This window comes from Schistocerca cancellata, chromosome 2 (assembly GCF_023864275.1).
Source record: "Schistocerca cancellata isolate TAMUIC-IGC-003103 chromosome 2, iqSchCanc2.1, whole genome shotgun sequence".
NCBI lineage: Eukaryota > Metazoa > Arthropoda > Insecta > Orthoptera > Acrididae > Schistocerca > Schistocerca cancellata.
The window spans coordinates 820,996,831-821,018,588 of record NC_064627.1 but is presented as its reverse complement, the minus strand read 5'-3'; the positions used below and the strand labels follow the sequence as shown (position 1 = coordinate 821,018,588).

The window sequence follows — 21,758 nt, the reverse complement described above, 5'->3', positions numbered from 1 at the left end:
AGATCCTAAATTGATACAGTTTCTAAACATAGTAATGAAAAATTGGAAAACCACACTTAATATCCAAACAAATTCAGATAACATCACATCACAGCCAATACAGATTAAGCGTGGAATATACCAAGGAGACTCATTAAGTCCTTTCTGGTTCTGTCTTGCTCTGAACCCACTATCCAACATGCTAAATAATACAAATTATGGATACAATATTACTGGAACATACCCACACAAAATCACACATTTGCTATACATGGATGATCTAAAACTACTGGCAGCAACCAATCAACAACTCAACCAATTACTAAAGATAACAGAAGTATTCAGCAATGATATAAATATGGCTTTTGGAACAGACAAATGTAAGAAAAATAGCATAGTCAAGGGAAAACACACTAAACAAGAAGATTACATATTGGATAACCACAGCGACTGCATAGAAGCGATGGAAAAAACAAATGCCTATAAATATCTAGGATACAGCCAAAAAATAGGAATAGATAATACAAATATTAAAGAAGAACTAAAAGAAAAATATAGACAAAGACTAACAAAAATACTGAAAACAGAATTGACAGCAAGAAACAAGACTAAAGCTATAAATACTTATGCTATACCAGTATTGACCTACTCATTTGGAGTAGTGAAATGGAGTGACACAGACCTAGAAGCACTCAATACACTTACACGATCACAATGCCACAAATATAGAATACATCACATACATTCAGCAACAGAAAGATTCACATTAAGCAGAAAGGAAGGTGGAAGGGGATTTATAGATATAAAAAACCTACATTATGGACAGGTGGACAATTTAAGAAAATTCTTTCTAGAATGAGCAGAAACTAGCAAAATACACAAAGCAATCACTCATATAAATACATCAGCTACACCATTGCAATTTCATAATCACTTCTACAACCCTTTAGATCACATAACATCAACAGATACAAAGAAAGTAAATTGGAAAAAGAAAACACTACATGGCAAGCACCCGTATCATCTAACACAGCCACACATAGATCAAGACGCATCCAAAACATGGCTAAGAAAAGGCAATATATACAGTGAGACGGAAGGATTCATGATTGCAATACAGGATCAAACAATAAACACCAGATATTACAGCAAGCATATTATTAAAGATCCCAATACCACAACAGATAAATGCAGACTTTGCAAACAACAAATAGAAACAGTAGATCACATCACAAGCGGATGTACAATACTAGCAAATACAGAATACCCCATAAGACATGACAATGTAGCAAAAATAATACATCAACAACTTGCCATAAAACATAAACTAATAAAACAACACGTTCCCACATACAAGTACACACCACAAAATGTACTGGAGAATGATGAATACAAATTATACTGGAACAGAACGATTATAACAGATAAAACAACACCACATAACATACCTGACATCATACTCACCAATAAAAAGAAGAAATTAACACAACTAATTGAAATATCCATACCCAACACAACAAATATACAGAAGAAAACAGGAGAAAAAATTGAAAAATACATCCAACTGGCTGAGGAAGTCAAGGATATGTGGCATCAGGATAAAGTCGACATTATACCGATTATACTATCAACAACAGGAGTCATACCTCACAATATCCACCAGTACATCAATGCAATACAGCTACATCCAAACATATATATACAACTACAAAAATCTGTAATTATTGACACATGTTCAATGACCCGAAAGTTCCTAAATGCAATATAACATATACCGTACAGTTAAAAGGAAGTCACGCTTGATCAAGGTCCGCGTCACTGTCCATTTTTGACCAGACATAACGTCTGAAAATAGAAAGAAATAATAATAATAATAATAATAATAATAATAATAATTATTATTATTATTATTATTATTATATGCTTCCCTCTGTCCTCCTGTCCGGTACAGGACCTTCCTGCAACCCAGCTATCCTGAATTTAAGCACCGCCTCATTATATGTTTCATCAGTCTTGCCTCTTTACTCCCATGAAGATAGGCTCTTAAGTTCTTGTTATATGTGTTACTAACTTAATTGTGGCCAAGTTATTATACAAGATTATTTATTTTACCATGCCATTTTCATGATGTTTGTAGATGAGTTGTTATACATTATTTGTTTCACAATGCTTGTTCTGACAATGTTTGTTGTTACTTTCTTTTTCATATTGTACAACTTATTACACTCTGCTGCCCCCCACCCTCAACCTCAATATAGTTCATATAACCTCTAGAAAATGGCCTCTGTGGCCAAAACTGGTCTGGTGATTGAAAATAAAAATGCAACTAGTGCTGTTGTTTGGTTCCAGATATTTACTTTGTTGAAACCACAGAATACACCTGGAATATCTGTTACAGTTGCATCATTCATGTCTCTTTTTCCATTTCCTTTTCTTCTCCCCTTGCTTCCTAGTTTATCTTACGCTTCTTAATTTCTTCTGCTGTGCCTCGTGATTGGTCCTGTCCATAGTGTTGGAACCATTGACAAGAGGTATATTGGTGTCCTTTTTACTCAGAACTTCTAATGGTTGGTTGTAAGGAAAGTCATATCTTTCTATGATTCTAGCATCATCTTGATTTCTCTGTTGATAGCAGCTCATTTGGTCATAGGCATAATAAATGACATGAGGCAATGGTCATCTTGGATTCTTGCTACAATAAAAAGCAAAATTTTTCATCTTACTGTTCTGTACACTGGCCACTGTGTTTGATGACTTGAATGATGCCAGAAGTTACTTAGATAGATCATCTAACAAGAAAAAAATTCTTTTGATTCTCCTGAAGCCTAAAATTTCAGTGTGGGGGATTTGGATTAATAATTTATTTTCCTACATAATTTGTGTGCAGCATTGTACGAGTAACTGGAGGCGTCTTGTTTCTTACTTGGCTACTGCTTCTCTATAATTTTATTCTTTCGGTTTTATTTTTCTCTGTTTATACCTATTTTTGTCTCATTTATGCATCTATATGTTCATCCCTTACAACTGACGTCTCAGTTTTCATCAAATTCATCTTTAAGTATTGTTTATTGCTGGCATATAAAATTTTATTTTACTTTTGCCCTGTGCCAGTTTCTATCATTCAAGCCATTGCCCTGAATAATCTCATTTAATTTTAGTGACATCTTCAATGAGCTAACATTACACTTCATAACTCTGAGAATAGTGTAGTTCACTTCTTTTTTTCCATTGGTTTTCAACCTGTTGTTGTATTACATGTTGTTTTTTTGCATTGAGTCAGTTTTTGGACTGCATGTTATCTCTACTAAATGTATTATTGTTTTCTGACTCACAGTTTTGTGGTATTAAAATCGAAGAGGTTTTCTCTGTTGATAATGGAACTTTGTATGGAGTGATATTTTAAGTTGTGACTAAATGAAATCATGGTGGTTTTATAACATGTCTCAGAAAACCTGTTCTCATCCTGTGTTGTTTGCTTTCAGGATTATAATGATTCATCGGAAGATCACCAAGAGCGTCTTCCACCACATGTTGCTGCTGTGCGGGAGGTGTTAAGTCGATGCCTTCATACACTTCCACGATCTCATGCTCCTCGCCATCAGGTTATTTCACTGGAAACTCTGACTGATGGGGTGCATTGTCTGAGGACACATTCCAGCACCTTGCTGAGATTGACACACAAGATATGGGAGGCAATGGCACCTCTCTTTCGAAGTCCAGACCCATTGGTCCTTGCAAGATGTTTTACTCTGCTTTGTGCTCTTGCATACACCTCAGGTGACTTCCTGCGCTCCAGATGCATAAAGTAGGACATATCTCTGCATAATAAACATTCAGTATTTTAGATGTTATTGTCTTTCTGATAGTGTGATAAATGTGTTTAATAAGATGTGTAAGTTATCTGGGAATTCATGGTCAGATTTTTGTAATTTCATTGAGGTTTGTGGGCATCATTACTGTACTATTTAACAAGCTGGATCTACAGCAATCAGCCAATGAAATGGATTCGCAATATCTTCGTAGTGATATTCATGAATAAGATGTATGAAAACTTCTTAATAGAAGATGTAAGAGTATTTTTGGTGATCGAACAGTCGACAGGTGCACTGCTGGTTCATAGTGTCCAACACTCACAATGTCTCGGCCTAGATCCTGGTTTATTCATACTCCATCACGTGATTCTTGGAAAAATAGTGCACTGTGACCACCAACATGTTGCGATAGATGCCCAAAAAAGGAACATTTTCATCATTTTGAACTTCCACCATATATTTAACATCAGCTTGAAGAGAATTATCATGTTCTCAGAAATGTTTTAGAGAATCTACTCCATGTAGCCAGATCACACGTACTTCATTAACATAAATTGAAAAACAAGCAGGTTTTAAAGTTGCCCTCTCAGTGGTCTCTCCTGCAAATTCTCCATGAATTAATTAGCAACTATATGTGATAATAAATTCCATTTAGCTACTTCATCAGTCTTTTCAAAAAATCTTTTCAGAAAATAAAACAAAATAGGCTAAAGGTAGCATGTAACAACAAAATATTTTCATTTCTACGTACAACTGTCCATTGATTAAGCTCAAGGACACTTGAAATGGAACCTGAGTAAAAAGAGGCACATCATCTGAACTTACGAGCAGATCTGAAGGACCCAGGCTAAAGATTTCAGGTACCCAATAAATTCTCCAAAGTTGAAAATATGATATTAATTGGTAGTGAAAGGACAAAGAAGGAGGATGCATTGAAGGTACTGACAATAAAACACAGTGGTATCCTCATTTTTGCAGGTCTTTGTAAAACTACTGTCTCGCACAGTGGCAACACCAGGACAAAGTTTCCATAGCACTTCTATGACAGAAATCTCTGATTCAAAAGTGAAAGGGTCTTCCATTTCATTTCTTTGGGTGTATCATATCTTGTTGAATTTGAGAATTGGCTGCAAACCCAACATTAATAATGTGAATCATTATGCAAGTAAAGCCTATGTAGATACATTCCTTTGTTTACAATGCTGCAGTCACATCTCAATAGTTTTGTTATGATGATTTATGCTTGGTAAGTAAGTAAGTTAAATGGTGCATGCAGTGGGGCATGGGCTACATATACATTGTGCAACAAATTTACAAATATTTTAATATGGTTTATGTTTTCTAATGTAAAAAAGGATGTGCCATTCTTACATCACCCTTTTAGAGGGTTGATTCCCCTCCCCCGCCCCTCAAGTAGTCTACATTTTTGCATAGGGTTTAAGCTATATCTGTACCAAATTACTTCAAAATCGGTTTAGTGGCTTGGTTGTTAAAATGCGACACACACACACTTAATAATATTAGTATGGAAGGATGAATTAAACGCCTTGGGGATTGCATATGCTTTTATTGGGCAGGAGACCCTTTCGGTATGTTCTGCCACTTGGTGCAAGATTTTTTTTTGTTTGATGCCACTTTGGCAACTTGTGCATCAGTGAGGATAAAATGGTGGTGATGGCAATACATACATCTGATCCCAAAAGTGGATCCACCCAGGAATCAAACCCAGCATCTCATGACTGAGAATCAGCATTATTCTTTTTTCTTTTTTTTTCTTAATCTGTGTCCTTTAATGTACCTTTTACATTTTTCCTCCTTTAATCTTAGTTCTGGAAATTAAATCTCTTCATGTTGAAGTGGGGAAAAAATAAAAATAAGCCTTTTTTTCAAGGTTCTGATGTTCTGGCCCAGTAAATACCATTAACATTTCCAAGAGTGTTGTCGGTCCTCACTGAATTCTATCTTTTATGCTTGATCAAAGCAAACCAAGACAAATGGGATAAAAAATTTTGGAACTGTTCAGACGAGTTTCTGCCGCACCTTTGTTCCGTGATCCAGTGTTGCTGTTACAGATAATATTGGTAGTCTAATATGTCCAGAGTAACTGTGCTAATCAATTAGTGAGTGAAACGCGCCATGTACCAAGCATACAACTGGTGTTTTGTCCAGTGGAACATGTACCACTCAGGTTGGAAAATGACGTTCACGTCGCTCATGGTAGGGCTCATTTTGGTAATTAAAGCAAATATCTTCCTTGTCTACTACTAAATTGCATTTTCATCTGAGCAAATGAATGTATGTGCGAGAGTATCCTGTAATTGATACTTTCTACAGAGAGGATTTGGTATTAAATTTTGTGCGACTTCGTTCTAGTTGGAACCTTTACAATGGATTTGACATCTGACAGTAGGAATTTTTGATGAACATTTCACCAAACTCTGCTCCAGTCTGTTAATGGATAATTCCTGTAAAGTGGCTGTATTGGTGGATGCTAAAACACTTGTTGATATAAAAAAAGCTGTGGTGGAGGGTTGTCCCTGCCCCCTCTGCCCCCCACTGTCACTTGCTACAATGAAATAATGTGGCGGGGATTTTCTATTGGGCATGAATGTTGGTGATGACATGTTGACAGCACCACAAGACCATAAGCTGTTGATGCATATCAGGAGTTTTGCTACAACGAGTGATAGTGATGGTGATGGCACAAAAATAAAATGTGGAGTTTGTATTAAACAGTGTTAAACTGACAAAGAAAGAAAATAAATAATTTGTAATTCAGTTCAGCACAAATTTTACAATATTTGAACGTGCAGTAACATCAGCTGCCATCATATGTCTGCCTGTCACCTGGAGCTGCATTTGCATATCATAATCAAATGCAGGCTCATTACAAACCTCCCATATTCTACACACAAAATCATGATGTCTCTCTTTTCATTGTAGAGCATTTAAATGATGCTGTTCTTGTGAGCCCTTAGACATCTCAGAAGGATTAATGTCACTGTTTTTGTGACTTCTTGTCTGCAGATGAGTGTGATAACATTGGTCATGTGTCATAACCAGATTTTATGTGGAGTCACTGGCCCCACAGTGACAATTACAGCAACAGATTACTGAACTTGGAAATTACCTTGAATAAATATACATGGTATATTTCATAAATAGTGCACAGATTGGTGTTACTGTGGATTGTTTGATGCAGCAACAATGAAAATTATGTCAGATGTAGTTGGGAGCTTGAAGAAGAAGCTGTGTACTCTAACATAAAATTGGTGAGAGGTGGAAATGGACCATGCATGGGTCTTGGAAACTGTGAATGTTGAAGACCAAAGGTCATACATCAAGATCGAAACAATACACAGCAAAAACCTGACAAACATCCACAGTGCATTAAGTGAAGTTTGTGGTGAGTTTACAGTAGACTGTAGTACAGTTTCACATTGGGTGAGTCGTTTCCACAGCGCTTGTATGAGCATAGGCGATAATCTGAGACCTGGAAGACCAAAAACATCAACAGATGAACGAAGTGTGAAACTTGTGGCAGATGCTCTTGAAGAACAATGCAGTGCGAGCTTGTGAGGAACTCTCTGAAGCCACAGGAAGTCCCCTAACAGCAGTATTCTGTATTCTGACAAATGATTTGAAGAAGAGAGAAATTTTTGCAGGATGGGTCCCACACTGTCTGACTGCTGAATGAAGCAGAAGTGCCTGGACATTGTGATCTTGATCAAAGAATGATTTGACCACGAAGGTGGAGGATTCTAGTGTTGAATTGTCACTATTGATGAAACATGTTGAATTGTCGCTATTGGTGAAATGTGGATTGTAGACTTCAAACTGGAGTTGAACTCACAGTCCAATGAATGGAGAACTTCAGACTCTCCACGTCCAAAAAACTGTCGATGCCTTTAATTGAAGCTCAAGCAAATGATGATTTTTTGCTTATAACCTCCAAGGAATCATCATAACAGCTTGAGTCCCATGTGGGGCAAGTGGCACAACAATGTGTTAACATATCTTCAAGCAAAACCTGCGCAGAAAAATGCACAAAACCTGACCTCAGTTGCTCAAGGTTGGGCCATTCATTCTCCATGACAGTGCTTGCCTGCATATCAGCAGTGTTATAGCCAAAAAACTGTGTGACTACGGATGGGAAGTGTTCCCTCATCCTCTCTACGGCCTGGACATGAGTCCACCAGACTTCAACTTGTTCCCAAAGTTGAAAAAACTTATGTGTGGATGCCATTATCTTTCTCTGGAAGAGAAAGATGCCATTACCCAAGCCATTTGAGAGATGAACATAAATTGTGTCCTGGATGGGATAATAGAGCTTCTGAGATGTTGGGATTCAGTCATAGAGAAGCGGGGAGACTATATTGAAGAACTGTAAAGAGATATTGAAATAAATAAATAAATGTGCACATAAAAAATCAGTGTGCATAATTTATGAAATGTCCCTAGTATATGTAAAACTGATCTCAAGTTCTTGTTCCAATTGGATGCAATGCACTAAAAGATGTGTTCTGCCTTGACTTACTGTTGTTGTTGATGGGGTAGTAAGAATAACAAGAAAACTGCTGTATTGTCATTTCAGATTAGCACTACCTCCACTGTTCGAGTTTTTACGTCGCTCTGCCCACAATAGCACACTGCAAGACAGTGCAAGTGCATATCGCTTCACGCAGGCATATAAATTACAGCTGTGCCTTCTGCAAGGCCTGGGACGTCTAGCTGCAGCACTGTCCATGAGTGGCCGCCCACTGAGGGACCTTGTGGCTGTGTGCGCCCCTTACCTCTCTTCTCAGCAGCCTCGTCCTCTGCAGGTGAGACCTGATTATAAAATGATTGTCTTGTTTTGAAGTATCAGTGTTTTATAGTAAATGGTTGAAATGTTTGTCATCAAATCAATTTTATGTATATAAGATTCAGATGCAAAAATCAAAGTTAAAATATGGTGACTTTAAACACATCACATGCGTGTGCGTTTAAGATTTACTGCATCATTCTTCAGACTGTGTAGAAATAAGAAGGAAGAAATTAAGAGTTCAGTGATTAACATTGTAGCTTCAGTTTTTATTGTAAATAAGTGGAGAGAGGTATCAATATACTTCTCATTGAAGTAGATACAAAACTGAAGCAGTGATGCTGCCAGGAATTGCACAATGTGATGAGTATTTTAATTGCATAAGATCTAGAGACAATAGACATATATTTGAGAGTTTAGTCATGTGAAGCCGTTTGGCCTTTCGTGGGGAATGCTATGTTGATTCTGGAAACTGTTGTGATTAGATGTAAAAAGTAAGAACTAATTTCATTTGTTATATCCATAAAGAATTCAACATGTATTTTTTGTATTACTGTACAGTCATTTGTAATTGAAAAAGTTCTCTGTAAAGACTGCTAGACATTAAATACGAATACTAAATTTGGGAAGTATGGAGTCCAAATTAGCAGCTGTAGTAAGTGATGGCTGACCGTGAAATAAATGAAATCCAGTGCCAAGTAGTAAGCAAGAAACAGCTTTCTTTGAGTGGAAAGAGCCATTCCCTATCAGCTATATACCTTGAGTATTGTTTTGAAAGAAACGAAGTTTGTTTTCAATATCATTTTAATAATGGAAAAGATATAATTTTGTGTAAAGTTCCGGTGGAATGTAAATAAATGTAAATACAGTATTGTCGGAGCAAAGGAGACTACTCACCAAATAGAACATTCAGTGTAGACATACACATAAAACAGAATGAAAACTTGCTACCTTTTTTTTTTATGAGCTAGAGAAAACACACACACACACACACACACACACACACACACACACACACACACGTGTGTGTGTGTGTGTGTGTTTTTCAGAAAATCTCAAGCCAGTAGAGAGGATGCAGATGGCATGGGTTGTGAAGCAGTGATTGAACTCGAGCTTGTTCTGCCAACAGTTGGTCAACACTGTTCTTGCCCATAGTTCGACGGTACATTCATTTACGTGGACAGCTGGTTTGTGGTGATGCTCCCAAAAAATGCTGTGCAGAAATTGCAGCAGAGCTGGTATATGATGGGTGGTTTCACAGGTGGTCCTTCCCTGAAGGGATAGGGTAAACCTGCGACAGGACTGGAGTAGGATGTGCAGGATGTGTGGACCGTGGAGGTTTTGTACCTCTGTGTTTCACAGGAATGTGACCCCTTTGGCGAGGTTTGGGAGTGGGAGTGGCATGGGATGACGATGGTAGGCTGGATGGGCTGCATAATACCGCTCCAGGAGTGGTGGGAAGGATCATGCGTAAGATGTCCATTGTTTCCAGACATGATGATAGATAATAAGAGCCCTAGAAAACAACATGGTTCAGTTGCTCCCATCCTGGACGGTACTGGATGATGATACGAGTGCTTCTTTGCAGTGGTTCTTGGAGGTGGTGGGGGGATTAGGAGATTGTGTGAGGATATGGCAAGGGAAATCTGTTCTCACAGGTTTTGGTGGGGAGAGGGTAGTGCCTGTCCATGAAGGCCTCTGTGAGACCTTCAGCATAATGAGCAAGGGACTTCTCATCACTGCAGATATGTCGTCAGGCTAAATGGGAGCCATTTTTTGTTGTGGGAGGATCGACAGCTGTCAAAATGCAGGTACTGTTGGCAGTTAACAGGTATGATACAGACTGAGGTATGAACTGAGCCGTGGAGGTCAATGTCCACAAAGGCGGCATGTTGACTAATGAGGACCTGGTGGAATGGATGGATGGACTGAGAGGGGAGGTGGGGAGGGGGGGGGGGTATGTGTTGAGGTTGTGGAGAAAAGAGGATATGGCATCCTGGGCTTGGGTGCAGATCATGAAGATATCAGTGAACTTGAACCAGATCCATGTCATATCCTAATTTCTGCACAACCTCAACCCCTTCTCCCCCTTTTGCTTCACCTTGTCCTGTTCCCTTGTCCAGTATGCTGAACATCACACAAAGGCCTTCACAGACAGGTACTGCCTTTCAAACTTTGTCTCCAAACAGATTTCCCATGGCGTATCCTCACACAGTCCTAATCCTCCCACCACCTTTTAAGAATGAGCTGCAAAGAAATATCCCCATCATCATCGAGTACCACCCAGGACTGGAGAAAGTGAACCATGTTCTTCGTCAGGGCTTGGATGACTATTTGTCCTGGAAATGATGAACATCCTACCCACAATCCTTCTCACCCCTAGAATGGTGTTATGCTGCCCACCCAACTTACTCAACATCCTGGTCCATCCCCATGCAACTCACACTCTCAACCCCTTGCCACAAGGGTTTCAACTTCCAAATGTTCAGACATTGAATAACCCCTCTGACCTAATAGTCAGCACGACTTCATGCCACACAATTCATTTTAAACAATTACAGAATGTGTCGTAGGAACTGGCCCTCACGCAACACTGAGATGTTGAGGAAAACATTCAACCTTGGACAGCAGTCTGTACACCAAATGTGCAATAAGTTGTTACTTTCTGAATTATCTTCTAACAATGTCACAGTGTTACCCTTTCTTTTTTTAAAGAAGTTACTATGCATTAATTATGTGCATAGAATTTGATTAATAACTGATACTCTCTCCACTGCTACATTTCTAATTACCCACAATTCCTTACAAAGCAGTACTTCACATCATTTTAATGGAGATGTTGTTGAGCTGTTGATGGGCAAATAGACTGAATTCTTGTATATTATGCTTAATAATATCCTTCGTCTGTGCTTCATCTTTGTATCATCTTATCTGGAAATGAGCACTATGTTCTTTGTGCCGTTCACAGTGAGGTATCCTGCTGCCCACCCAATCTACTCAACGTCCTAGTCCATCATTATGTCACTTACACTCCCAACCTCTTGGCATGTGTCTCATATTCCTGTGGAAGACCCAGATACAAGACCTGTGTGATATACCCATCCAAAACACCCTACTCTAGTTTATCCTATGCTGTCAGAGGCAGGGCCACCTGTGAAAGCATTTGTGTCATATAAAATTTCAACTGCAATTTTTGCACAGCTTTTTTTTTTTTTTTTTTTTTTTTTTTGTGTGTGTGTGTGTGTGTGTGTGTGTGTGTGTGTGGACATGACCACCACCTAGCTGTCCTCCTGAATGAATGACCAACACAAAACTGTGGTCAAGACCACCCAGTGATGGAACACACTGTTGAACACAACATGATTGATTTCATTGTCTGTTTCAAAACTCGTGTCAACTGGATCTTGTGTTAGCATTTTAGCAAACTTTGAAAATGCTCTGTTTTTGCTAATACTTGTAATGTATACTTTACTATCTGTTAAGATTAGCTTTATAATCCCGGGGAAGAATAGCAGCAATGAATTCAGGCAAGTTGTAAACCAACATATTTTCTCAGACACTGACAATTATACTTTATTACAGGAAAGTTGTGTGGAGCTGTTCATGTCATTGTACCTCGTCGATGCTGATATTGTATGGTTCAGTTTGGTGTGCCTGTGGTATCCAACACCCGAATTGGTACCCCCTCCAACAAATAAGAGCTTGGAGGTTCATAAAGTAAGTCATGTGCTTTTTCCTGGTCTGTTAAATTTTGATACAGCTGTTCCCATTACATTCGCTCGAATTAGGTCTTAACTCAGTCATTTCCAATTGTCTTATGTTGATGTCTTTCATTTTGCCTATATAAACTGGTGAAATAGTATTTAAAGGAGTAGGTATTGTGTACATTTTAAAATATGGAAATGAAATGGATGAGCATGTGCATTTGGCAACAGTACCCAAACAGCAGTTCACATATAGTCACCTATAGAAATTCACAAGTATCAGTATTTGGCTTTAATACAAGAGCTATCCAGAAAATAACAGACGTGTTGAAATTAAAAAAAAATTAACATATCTAAAAACAAAGATGATGTAACTTACCAAACGAAAGCGTTGGCATGTTGATAGACACACAAACAAACACAAACACACACACACACAAAATTCAAGCTTTCGCAACCAACAGTTGCTTCATCAGGAAAGAGGGAAGGAGAGGGAAAGACGAAAGGATGTGGGTTTTAAGGGAGAGGGCAAGGAGTCATTCCAATCCCGGGAGCGGAAAGACTTACCTTAGGGGGGAAAAAGGACGGGTATACACTCTCGCGCGTGCACACACACACACACACACACACACACACACACACACACACACACACACACAGACACAAGTCTGGATACTCCCCACTAACACCAACCTGTCAGAACTCCGCAGATGGGAACTTGCCCTTCAGCATATCCTCTCTTCCCGTTGCCCACCAGGCCTCAACCTCCGCTAATTTCAAGTTGCCGCCGCTCATACCTCACCTGTCATTCAACAACATCTTTGCCTCTGTACTTCCGCCTCAACTGACATCTCTGCCCAAACTCTTTGCCTTTACAAATGTCTGCTTGTGTCTGTATATGTGCGGATGGATATGTGTGTGTGTGCGCGAGTGTATACCTGTCCTTTTTTTCCCCCTAAGGTAAGTCTTTCCGCTTCTGGGATTGGAATGACTCCTTACCCTCTCCCTTAAAACCCACATCCTTTCATCTTTACCTCTCCTTCCCTCTTTCCTGATGTTGGTTGTGAAAGCTTGAATTTTGTGTGTGTGTTTGTGTTTGTTTGTGTGTCTATCAACATGCCAACGCTTTTGTTTGGTAAGTTACATCATCTTTGTTTTTAGATATATTTTTCCCACATGGAATGTTTCCCTCTATTATATTCATAAAAAAATTAACAATTTGATAAAACTATATTTCATTATGTACATTTTAAAGGTACACTCTTATGTTTTTCTACATAAATGCCATTCAGATTTAGGCACTTATCATACTATGGCACAAGTTTTTCAGTACCATCTGTGTAGAAATCTGCCACTTGGAATTGCAACTGCTGGTTTATACAGACATGCAGTTGAGCATCAGTATCAAAGCGTTATGTAGCGAACCACGTCTTCATTGCTGGGAAGAGGTGGTAGTTGCTCTGTGCCAAATCCAGACTTGTATGGTGGATGATCAAATACTTCCCATCCAAAACCCTGTAGGGAATCACCGGTACAGTTGGCTGTGTGTGGATTGCATTGACGTGAAAAAATAAAACTTTTGTGCTAAGTTTTACCTGGCACTTGTCTTGTATTGCGTGCCTTAACTTAGTTAGTGTTTGACATTACCTCTCTGAATTAACTGTTGTACCATGTTCGGGTGATGCTGAGGGAATTAGATTAGGAAATGGGACACTTAAAGTAGTAAAGGAGTTTTGCTATTTAGGGAGTAAAATAACTGATGATGGTCGAAGTAGAGAGGATATAAAATGTAGACTGGCAATGGGAAGGAAAGCGTTTCTGAAGAAGAGAATTTGTTAACATCGAGTATAGATTTAAGTGTCAGGAATTCGTTTCTGAAAGTATTTGTATGGAGTGTAGCTATGTGTGGAAGTGAAACATGGACGATAAATAGTTTGGACGAGAAGAGAATAGAAGCTTTCGAAATGTGGTGCTACAGAAGAATGCTGAAGATTAGATGGGTAGATCACATAACTAACGAGGAGGTATTGAATAGAATTGGGGAGAAGAGGAGATTGTGGCACAACTTGACAAAAAGAAGGGACCGGTTGGTAGGACATGTTTTGAGGCATCAAGGGATCACAAATTTAGAATTGGAGGGCAACGTGGAGGGTAAGAATCATAGAGGGAGACCAAGAGATGAATACACTAAGCAGATTCAGAAGGATGTAGGTTGCAGTAAGTACTGGGAGATGAAGAAGCTTGCACAGGATAGAGTAGCATGGAAAGCTCTCCATGCTGCATCAAACCAGTCTCAGCACTGAAGACCACAACAACAACAACAACAACCATGTTCGAGGAAATCATTGAGAGTCACTCCTGTAGAGTCCCAAAATACATTAGCCATGCTTTGTTGCTGATAGCATTTGCAAACACTTCTTTGGTTTCTTGGGAGGATGTGGGTGTCCCCGTTCCATCAACTGCCTTTTTGTTTCACAACTGACATGCTTCACCCAATTTTTGTCCCCAGTTATGATATGATCAATAACTTTTTTACCATTTTCCTTGTAATCTTCGAGGAAGGCCAGTGCTGCAGCAAGTCTCTGTTTATTGTGGCCTTCCATTAGGATTTTAGGAATCCACCTAGCACAAAATTTGCGGTAACTAAACTTCTCCACCATAATTTCATGTACCAGACTCCGTGGAATTTGGGGAAATGTTGCAAAAGTTCCGTAATCGAGAAATGATGGTTTTCACGGATTTTGTTGTTGATTTTCATCACCGGTCACAAGTTCATTAGCCACAAGGCTAGGCCTACAGGTGTGGTGGTGTGGTCCTCATTGTGAATACTGGTACGGCCATTTTTAAAATCAGTGCACCATTGCCTCACTTGGCTTTCACTCATTATTCCTTCTCCTTACACATCACAAAGGAATTTGGGGAAATGTTGCAAAAGTTCCGTAATCGAGAAACAATGGCTTTCACAGATTTTGTGTTGATTTTTATCACCGGTCACCAGTTCATTAGTCACAAGGCTAGGCCTACAGATGTGGTCCTCATTGTGAATACTGGTATGGCCATTTTTAAAATCAGTGCACCATTGCCTCACTTGGCTTTCACTCATTATTCCTTCTCCTTACACATCACAAAGGTCGTGATAAACTGCAATTGGTTTGCAATTTTTTGTGGACAAAAACCTAATTGCAGAATGCAAATCACAAGTGACTGGATTTTCTATTGCAGCGAGCATTTTAACACAGCACAGAAAGCAAAATAACAGAGACAGACCAAATGCTACCACTGCTGGATGTTTATTGAGTGTGTGGAAGTTATGGCACCTAGGTAGTGACTGTAGTCCCATCCAACATGACAGATCACAAGGCTGTTATTTTCTGGATAGCCCTCGTATTTAGCTTCCAACTACAGAAATCGCCCACTGATGCTCAGAAAATGATGCAGCAGATATATGGTAAGGTATCCTTTCTCAATCAGCTGTTTTGTAATGACTTAAAACAAACCAAGGGAGACCTAGCTTTGACTATAAAATGAAAGTGGTCAAGTATTGTGGTCCCTACAGTCGACAAGTTTGTGATCGAAATACTTACTATCATTGTCAGGAAATGTCACCAAATAACGAAGAATGCACCAGCATTGTGGAATACATCTGTTGCCTCATTAATGCCAGAAAGCTACTACCTTATCTTAAAACTTAATGTGTGTAACATTAAAATTGCATTTAAAATCACTACTGTGATAACAAATTTTTACCCTTCTATCAGACTTTGAACAGGAAGAAGGGTTTCATTTTTATTTCTATTCTAATGTTGAAGTTGCATGTTAAATATATATGTGGATAGGAAACAATATTATGGTTTCTCTATGTTTCACTTTTTTCTAGCTGCCTGGGAGCTGTGGAGAAGATAGTGAGTACAAGAAGAATGTTTCTCACATCCTGCAACACTTGCAGATTTTGTAACAAAAACTCAGTTAATGCCAAAAATCATCATGGAAAGCAGAAGAAACACATCTTCTAGTCATATAGTTCAGTTATAAGCTGCAGTCATAAGACGTATGAAGAAAAATTGAATGAAATATCATGTGTCATGTGTTTCATCCATTTCTTATGTGAGATTACATTTTGTGTACATATAATTGTGAATATGGCAATTACATTATTATAGATAGTAAAATGTGTTCATTCTTTTCTTTCTGTTCCTATTCCATTGCCCTTTAACCCTTTGTGACGATGTGGTTTCATTTGAAGCCACCCATGATATTTTGATTTTGTGGCAAGAGCACAGTGGCTACATTCTTAACCACATTTCTGGACGTAGATGGTGCTGCCATCTAGTGATGAAAATTTGAACTACGTCAGTATTTCTCACGTGGTTGCAGTTAGCGATTCAAGTATAAGTGCCTTTTTTGTTTGTGGTGTGCTGGTTCTCTTTTCCTTGATTGGTGATTGAATTTGTCTTTAAAATGTAACTTTCACACATGGAACAAAATTCATAATACTTTCTTATATAAGTACATGCTATATGTATTGCAACAATAATGAAAATCATGTACTTTTTCTGTATTTCCTCTGGTGGTTTCATTTGAAACCACTGTGGCTGCAGGGGTAGTATTAGAAGCTCTTTAATTTCAGTTTCGCGAAATGTTTTCTCGCAAATTAAAGGATGAGGAAGTTCTGGCATGTCTTTTAGAACAAATCCCTTTGGATGTGGACTCTCAAGATTGATAGTACCAGTGATAATGAAAGTGATATTTTGGCTGAAGACAGTGATCTTGATTCACAAGTGCCAAGACCAGTGATATCTAATGTTGCTTCTGAAAGTGACAGTGATTACAGTTTCGGTTCTGAAGATAACATGCCACTAATAAGGTCTGTGAATTTTACATGGGCAAGGGATGACAGTACGGCGCATTCTGTCAATTTTTTAGAGGAAGTTGGTGTCAAAGGAAAACTGAAGGTGAAGGTATGCTGCCAGTTGGTTTCTTTTTATATCCATTTGAGGACAATATGCTGGAACACATGGTAATCCAGACTAATCTTTATGCGACTCAGAAAGGTAAGAATTACAGACCTCTTGAAAAACATGAACTCAAGGTGTTTTTGGCTATAAATATTCTAATGGGTATCAAACAACCTTGCACATATCATGATTGCTGGTCATCACACAACGAACTCAGAGATCAGTACATTTCTTCAATTATGTCATTGAAAAGATTCCGCTGGATTTTATCTCGTATACATGTAAATGACAATGCCCTTATGCCACAAAAAGGGAATAAATGTTACGACAGATTGTATAAAATTTGACCACTAATAAAACAATTACTGACAAGGTTGAAAGAATGTTATGCTCCAACTAAGGAGCAATCTGTTGACGAATGCATGGTGAAATTCAAAGGGCGAACATCATTCAAACAGTATATGCCTCAAAAGCCCATCAAGAGGGGGTACAAAATATGGGTCAGAACTGACAAAATGGGATATATCTGCGATTTTGAGGTATATACTGGGAAATCAGATGGTGCAGTGGAGAAATGTTTGGAGAGAGGATTGTAAGAAATTTGTGTAAAGGCTTAGAAGGCAAAGGATATCACATATATTTTGACAATTTTTTTACTAGTGTTCCACTTTTGGAGACACTAAAACTTGATGGTATCTTAGCCTGTGGTACCATTAGAGCCCACAGAAAAGGACTTCCTCCTCTGAAACCAGACAAAGAGTTGTGAAGAGGAGAAAGTGACTGGTCAGTTCGTTCTGATAGGATTGCATGCATGAAATGGAAAGAAAATGTGTTCTCAAGTTACTATAAACAATTGACTCACCTGTAACTTTGAAAGAAGTCGGTAGGAAAGAAAAGGATGGCACAATTACAAAAACACCCTGTCCACAGATAGTGAAATCTTATAATTCAAACATGGGATGTGTAGATAAAGCAGACATGATGAATAGTTTCTATGCAATTGACAGAAAATCTAGATGCTGGTGGCTCAGACCATTTTGGTATATGACTGATATTTCTATTGGAAATGCATTTATATTATTTCGACTAACCAAGCAGAATGAAAAGAAAAAGCTAAAGGAATTTCGGCAGTATGTTGTAGCTGGCCTTGTAGGATCCAGTGTTTTCAAAGACAGTCCTGGTCGCCCAAGCGCATCTTCTGCCAAAAAGTGTAACACTGTTGTTCCAGTGGAAAAATGCACAACAGAATCAAAACATCTGCCCGTACATGGCACATCAAGGTGATGTGTATACACTGCAGCACAAAAAGTAATCCACATAGGAGCAAATAGACATGTTCTTGCTGCGAAGTTGCTTTGTGTTTATCAGCAGAAAGGAACTGTTTTGTGCCCTATCACGGAAAGTAATGAAGTTTATGGTGGTGGTCTCATTTGAAGCCACCCTGTACCTGCTGAAACACTGCAGAAAAATTTATTTTCACATTTTTCCATAATATTGTATGAGTTATAGCCTAGTAAAACATAAAAAGTTTTAAAAATTGTTTTATTTATTTTGTGTCTGAAAGGGTTAAAGCATATTTGTCCCTGTTTTAACAGTTTGTCAGGCCAACTGGACTGAAGAATTCATAGTTCTGTGACTGCATTTGGTGCTGTGTTAACACCCTATACAGTTGAGAAAGTTGGAAGTCCTAGAGAGGACACCTTTCCCTCTCATCTAGTGCATAAAAATGGGATTTTCTAGTATGGCTGACACATTTGGACTCATGGACTCATAAATTAAGTACAGATGGCTGTTTTCTCCAGAAACTATTGCAGTAGCTCTGCTGTAGAAAACTGAATGTAGAATTTGCAAGCTGTCCTGGGTCTCCTTTGTCCACATACTTGAGTGTAGGGAAATTATGGTACCAAGATAGCGACTGTAGTCCTGCCCACCACGATAGACCAAAAATCTGTTATATTCTGGATAACCCTTGTATTTAGCTTCCAACTGCAGAAATCACCCCCTGATGCTCAGAAAATGTTACATGTGGGAACATATCCTCCCTCAACCAGCTATTATAGAGGTTCCATTGTGCAGCAAGGGGAGGGGGCATTTTTGAGGATTTTGAGGATGGATGATAGGCATTTATATAGCTTCCATGCTTACATTGTACTAGACTCCAAGCTTCGGGGTATTGGACTGGTCCATTTCTGCCTCTCGAAAAGATCTGTACGAGGAATAGACAGAGAAAAGATTGGTGAGACTTTTACAGTACCATTCTGTAAGGTTCACACCCGTCATGACTGTAGAATGCACCAAAACTGCCACCATGCCAAGGATTCAGCATAATTTATTGTGAATGGCATAAAAAAGAAAAAGAAAGTTGCAGGGTAGGTAGCCACTGCTAAGGTCACAGAACTTCCTTTCATGCCAGGCAATGTTACTCTGCAGTTTAGCAGCATTGCAGTCAGTCATTGTTAGAAATTCAAGTTAATTTGGTAATAAATAAGAGCCTGTATCCAGGTTCCAGAAGACGTGAATGCCACCTCTTGCTGCCTTCCCCCTTCACCCCCCTCCACTTTGTGAATGCTTATGGTGAGAACTAACCATGACCAAAACCATTCCAGTTCTACATATGAAATAAGAGGCTGATAAAATATTCTCAGACTTCAAAAAGAATTTAATAATTTCAGTTCCAAAGTAGACAGGAACTGACAAGTGTGAATGTTGCCAGTCAATCAGTTTAATAAGTCTTTCTTGCAAAGTTCAGTCTGTACATTTTAGCAGGCAGTAAATGAAACTATGGAGGAATCTGGAAATGAAATTAGTGTGTGGGGAGAAGAAACAGTGACTTAAAGATTTGCCGATGACATTGTAATTCATTCGCCAATGGTCCTGCCACAGTGTTAACATCGGTTCCCCTCAGATCACTGAAGTTAAACACTGTCGGGTTGGGCTAGCACTTGGAAGGGTGACTATCCAGTCTGCCAAGTGCTGTTGGCAAGCTGAGTGCACTCAGCCCTTGTGAGGCAAACCGAGGAGCTACTTGACTGAGAAGTGGCAGCTCTGGTCTTGAAACAGACATGTGTCTGGGAGGCATTGTGCTGGCCACATGCCCCGCATCCAGTGACATCTGTGGACTGAGGATGACACATTGGCTGGTTGGCACCGTTGGGTCTTCATGGCCTGTTCGGACGGAGTTTATTTTTATTGTAATTCTTTCAGAGGTAGAAAAGAGTTAGAAAATCAGTTGACAGAAAGCATTGTGTCTTGAAAAGTGATTATGAGTATTAACAATATTAAAACCAAAGTAATGAAATGTAATTGAATGAAATGAGATAATGCTGAGGGAATTACATTAGGAAATAAGAAACTAAAAGAGTAGACAATGTTTTAGCATTTATTTAATGACAAGAAAATCTTTGCAGGTAATGTCCCAGTTACCTTACATCTAAGTGTGAAGGCACAATATTCTTAAATTTTTTATTTGTGCATCCATAGCGCAATTAGGATTACTGATTGTACACGAAACTGGGACACTTGTTTATGTTAAATAACAAATGGAAAGTTAGAATAAAGATAATAAGTTATTTTGAGGAAAACGGAAAGCATGAAATTCGATGGAAGTAACACATCCAGTTTAGCGGTAAATGCTTTTAGCCTACATCTTCCACTCAGAATATTCCTCCAGTCCAACACTGACTAATGTGCCAGAAAATGAAATTAACATTACATCTTAAACAATTAGCCTCTGCATTTAATTGGTGTTCATTCAGAAGGCTGCAATATTTCATTTTTTTAACTGCTAAAAGTCACAGGATAATAATGTGTGCCCTCGTTACCTGATGATGACTAGCACTGGGACTCAGTAAGTTAATAGGAGCCGTGTTATTTCAACAGATTTTTATAATTCCCTGGAATTTGTAATCGGGGGACCTTCGGGACGTATGTAATTTCTTCTTTAGATTTACGTTAGTCAAATATGGTGCGTAAACCAATGTTTGAAATTCTGTATATGATGATGATGATGATGATGATGATGACGATGATGATGGTTTGTGGGGCACTCAACATTGAGGTCATCACTGCCCGTGCAAGTCCCCTATCTTTCCAGTTCCAATCTTGCCACTTCCCAAATGATGATGAGGACAACACAATCACAGCCCTGCAGCCAGGCGACTAGTGCAAGTTTTGGTGTTCTTGTAAAGATAAGTCAATTTAGATTATAATACATTTAGTTTAGTACTGATTACATGGTAAACAGGTGTATTAGTGTGTTTTTAAGTGTATCATTAAAGGTTTCGTTTTTCTTTACGTAATATAGCAGAAAATTTGAAAAGATTGTATGCTCAGGTTATAGTCGTATTTTCTGTTTACGTCTTGCCGCAGCAAATTGTTCTTTGCTCTCTCCAGCAATTGAACTGTAGCATACCTTTTCCTTATTTAACTCGCATTTCCAGAAAGTAGTGTAAAGTTTTAAGTTGTTTTTTCCGTAACTTTGCACTGTTGTTTTTATAGACCAAAT

At 38.6% G+C, this 21,758-nt stretch overlaps 1 protein-coding gene across 2 annotated transcripts in view; it reads left to right on the top strand.

Annotated features, from left to right (window-relative positions):
* Positions 1–16,468, top strand: part of LOC126162706 (TELO2-interacting protein 1 homolog) — a 151,801-nt gene extending 135,333 nt beyond the window's left edge. The window contains exons 13-16 of one of the 2 annotated variants that reach the window (XM_049919363.1): positions 3,462–3,784; positions 8,386–8,614; positions 12,178–12,312; positions 16,177–16,468. In XM_049919363.1, coding sequence (XP_049775320.1) covers positions 3,462–3,784; positions 8,386–8,614; positions 12,178–12,312; positions 16,177–16,254 — 765 coding nt within the window. In that variant the 3' untranslated portion in view covers positions 16,255–16,468. Of the gene's footprint in view, positions 1–3,461; positions 3,785–8,385; positions 8,615–12,177; positions 12,313–16,176 lie in introns of those variants that run through there. The other variant, XM_049919364.1, reaches the window with a different exon arrangement.
* The last annotated feature ends 5,290 nt before the right edge of the window (positions 16,469–21,758 follow it).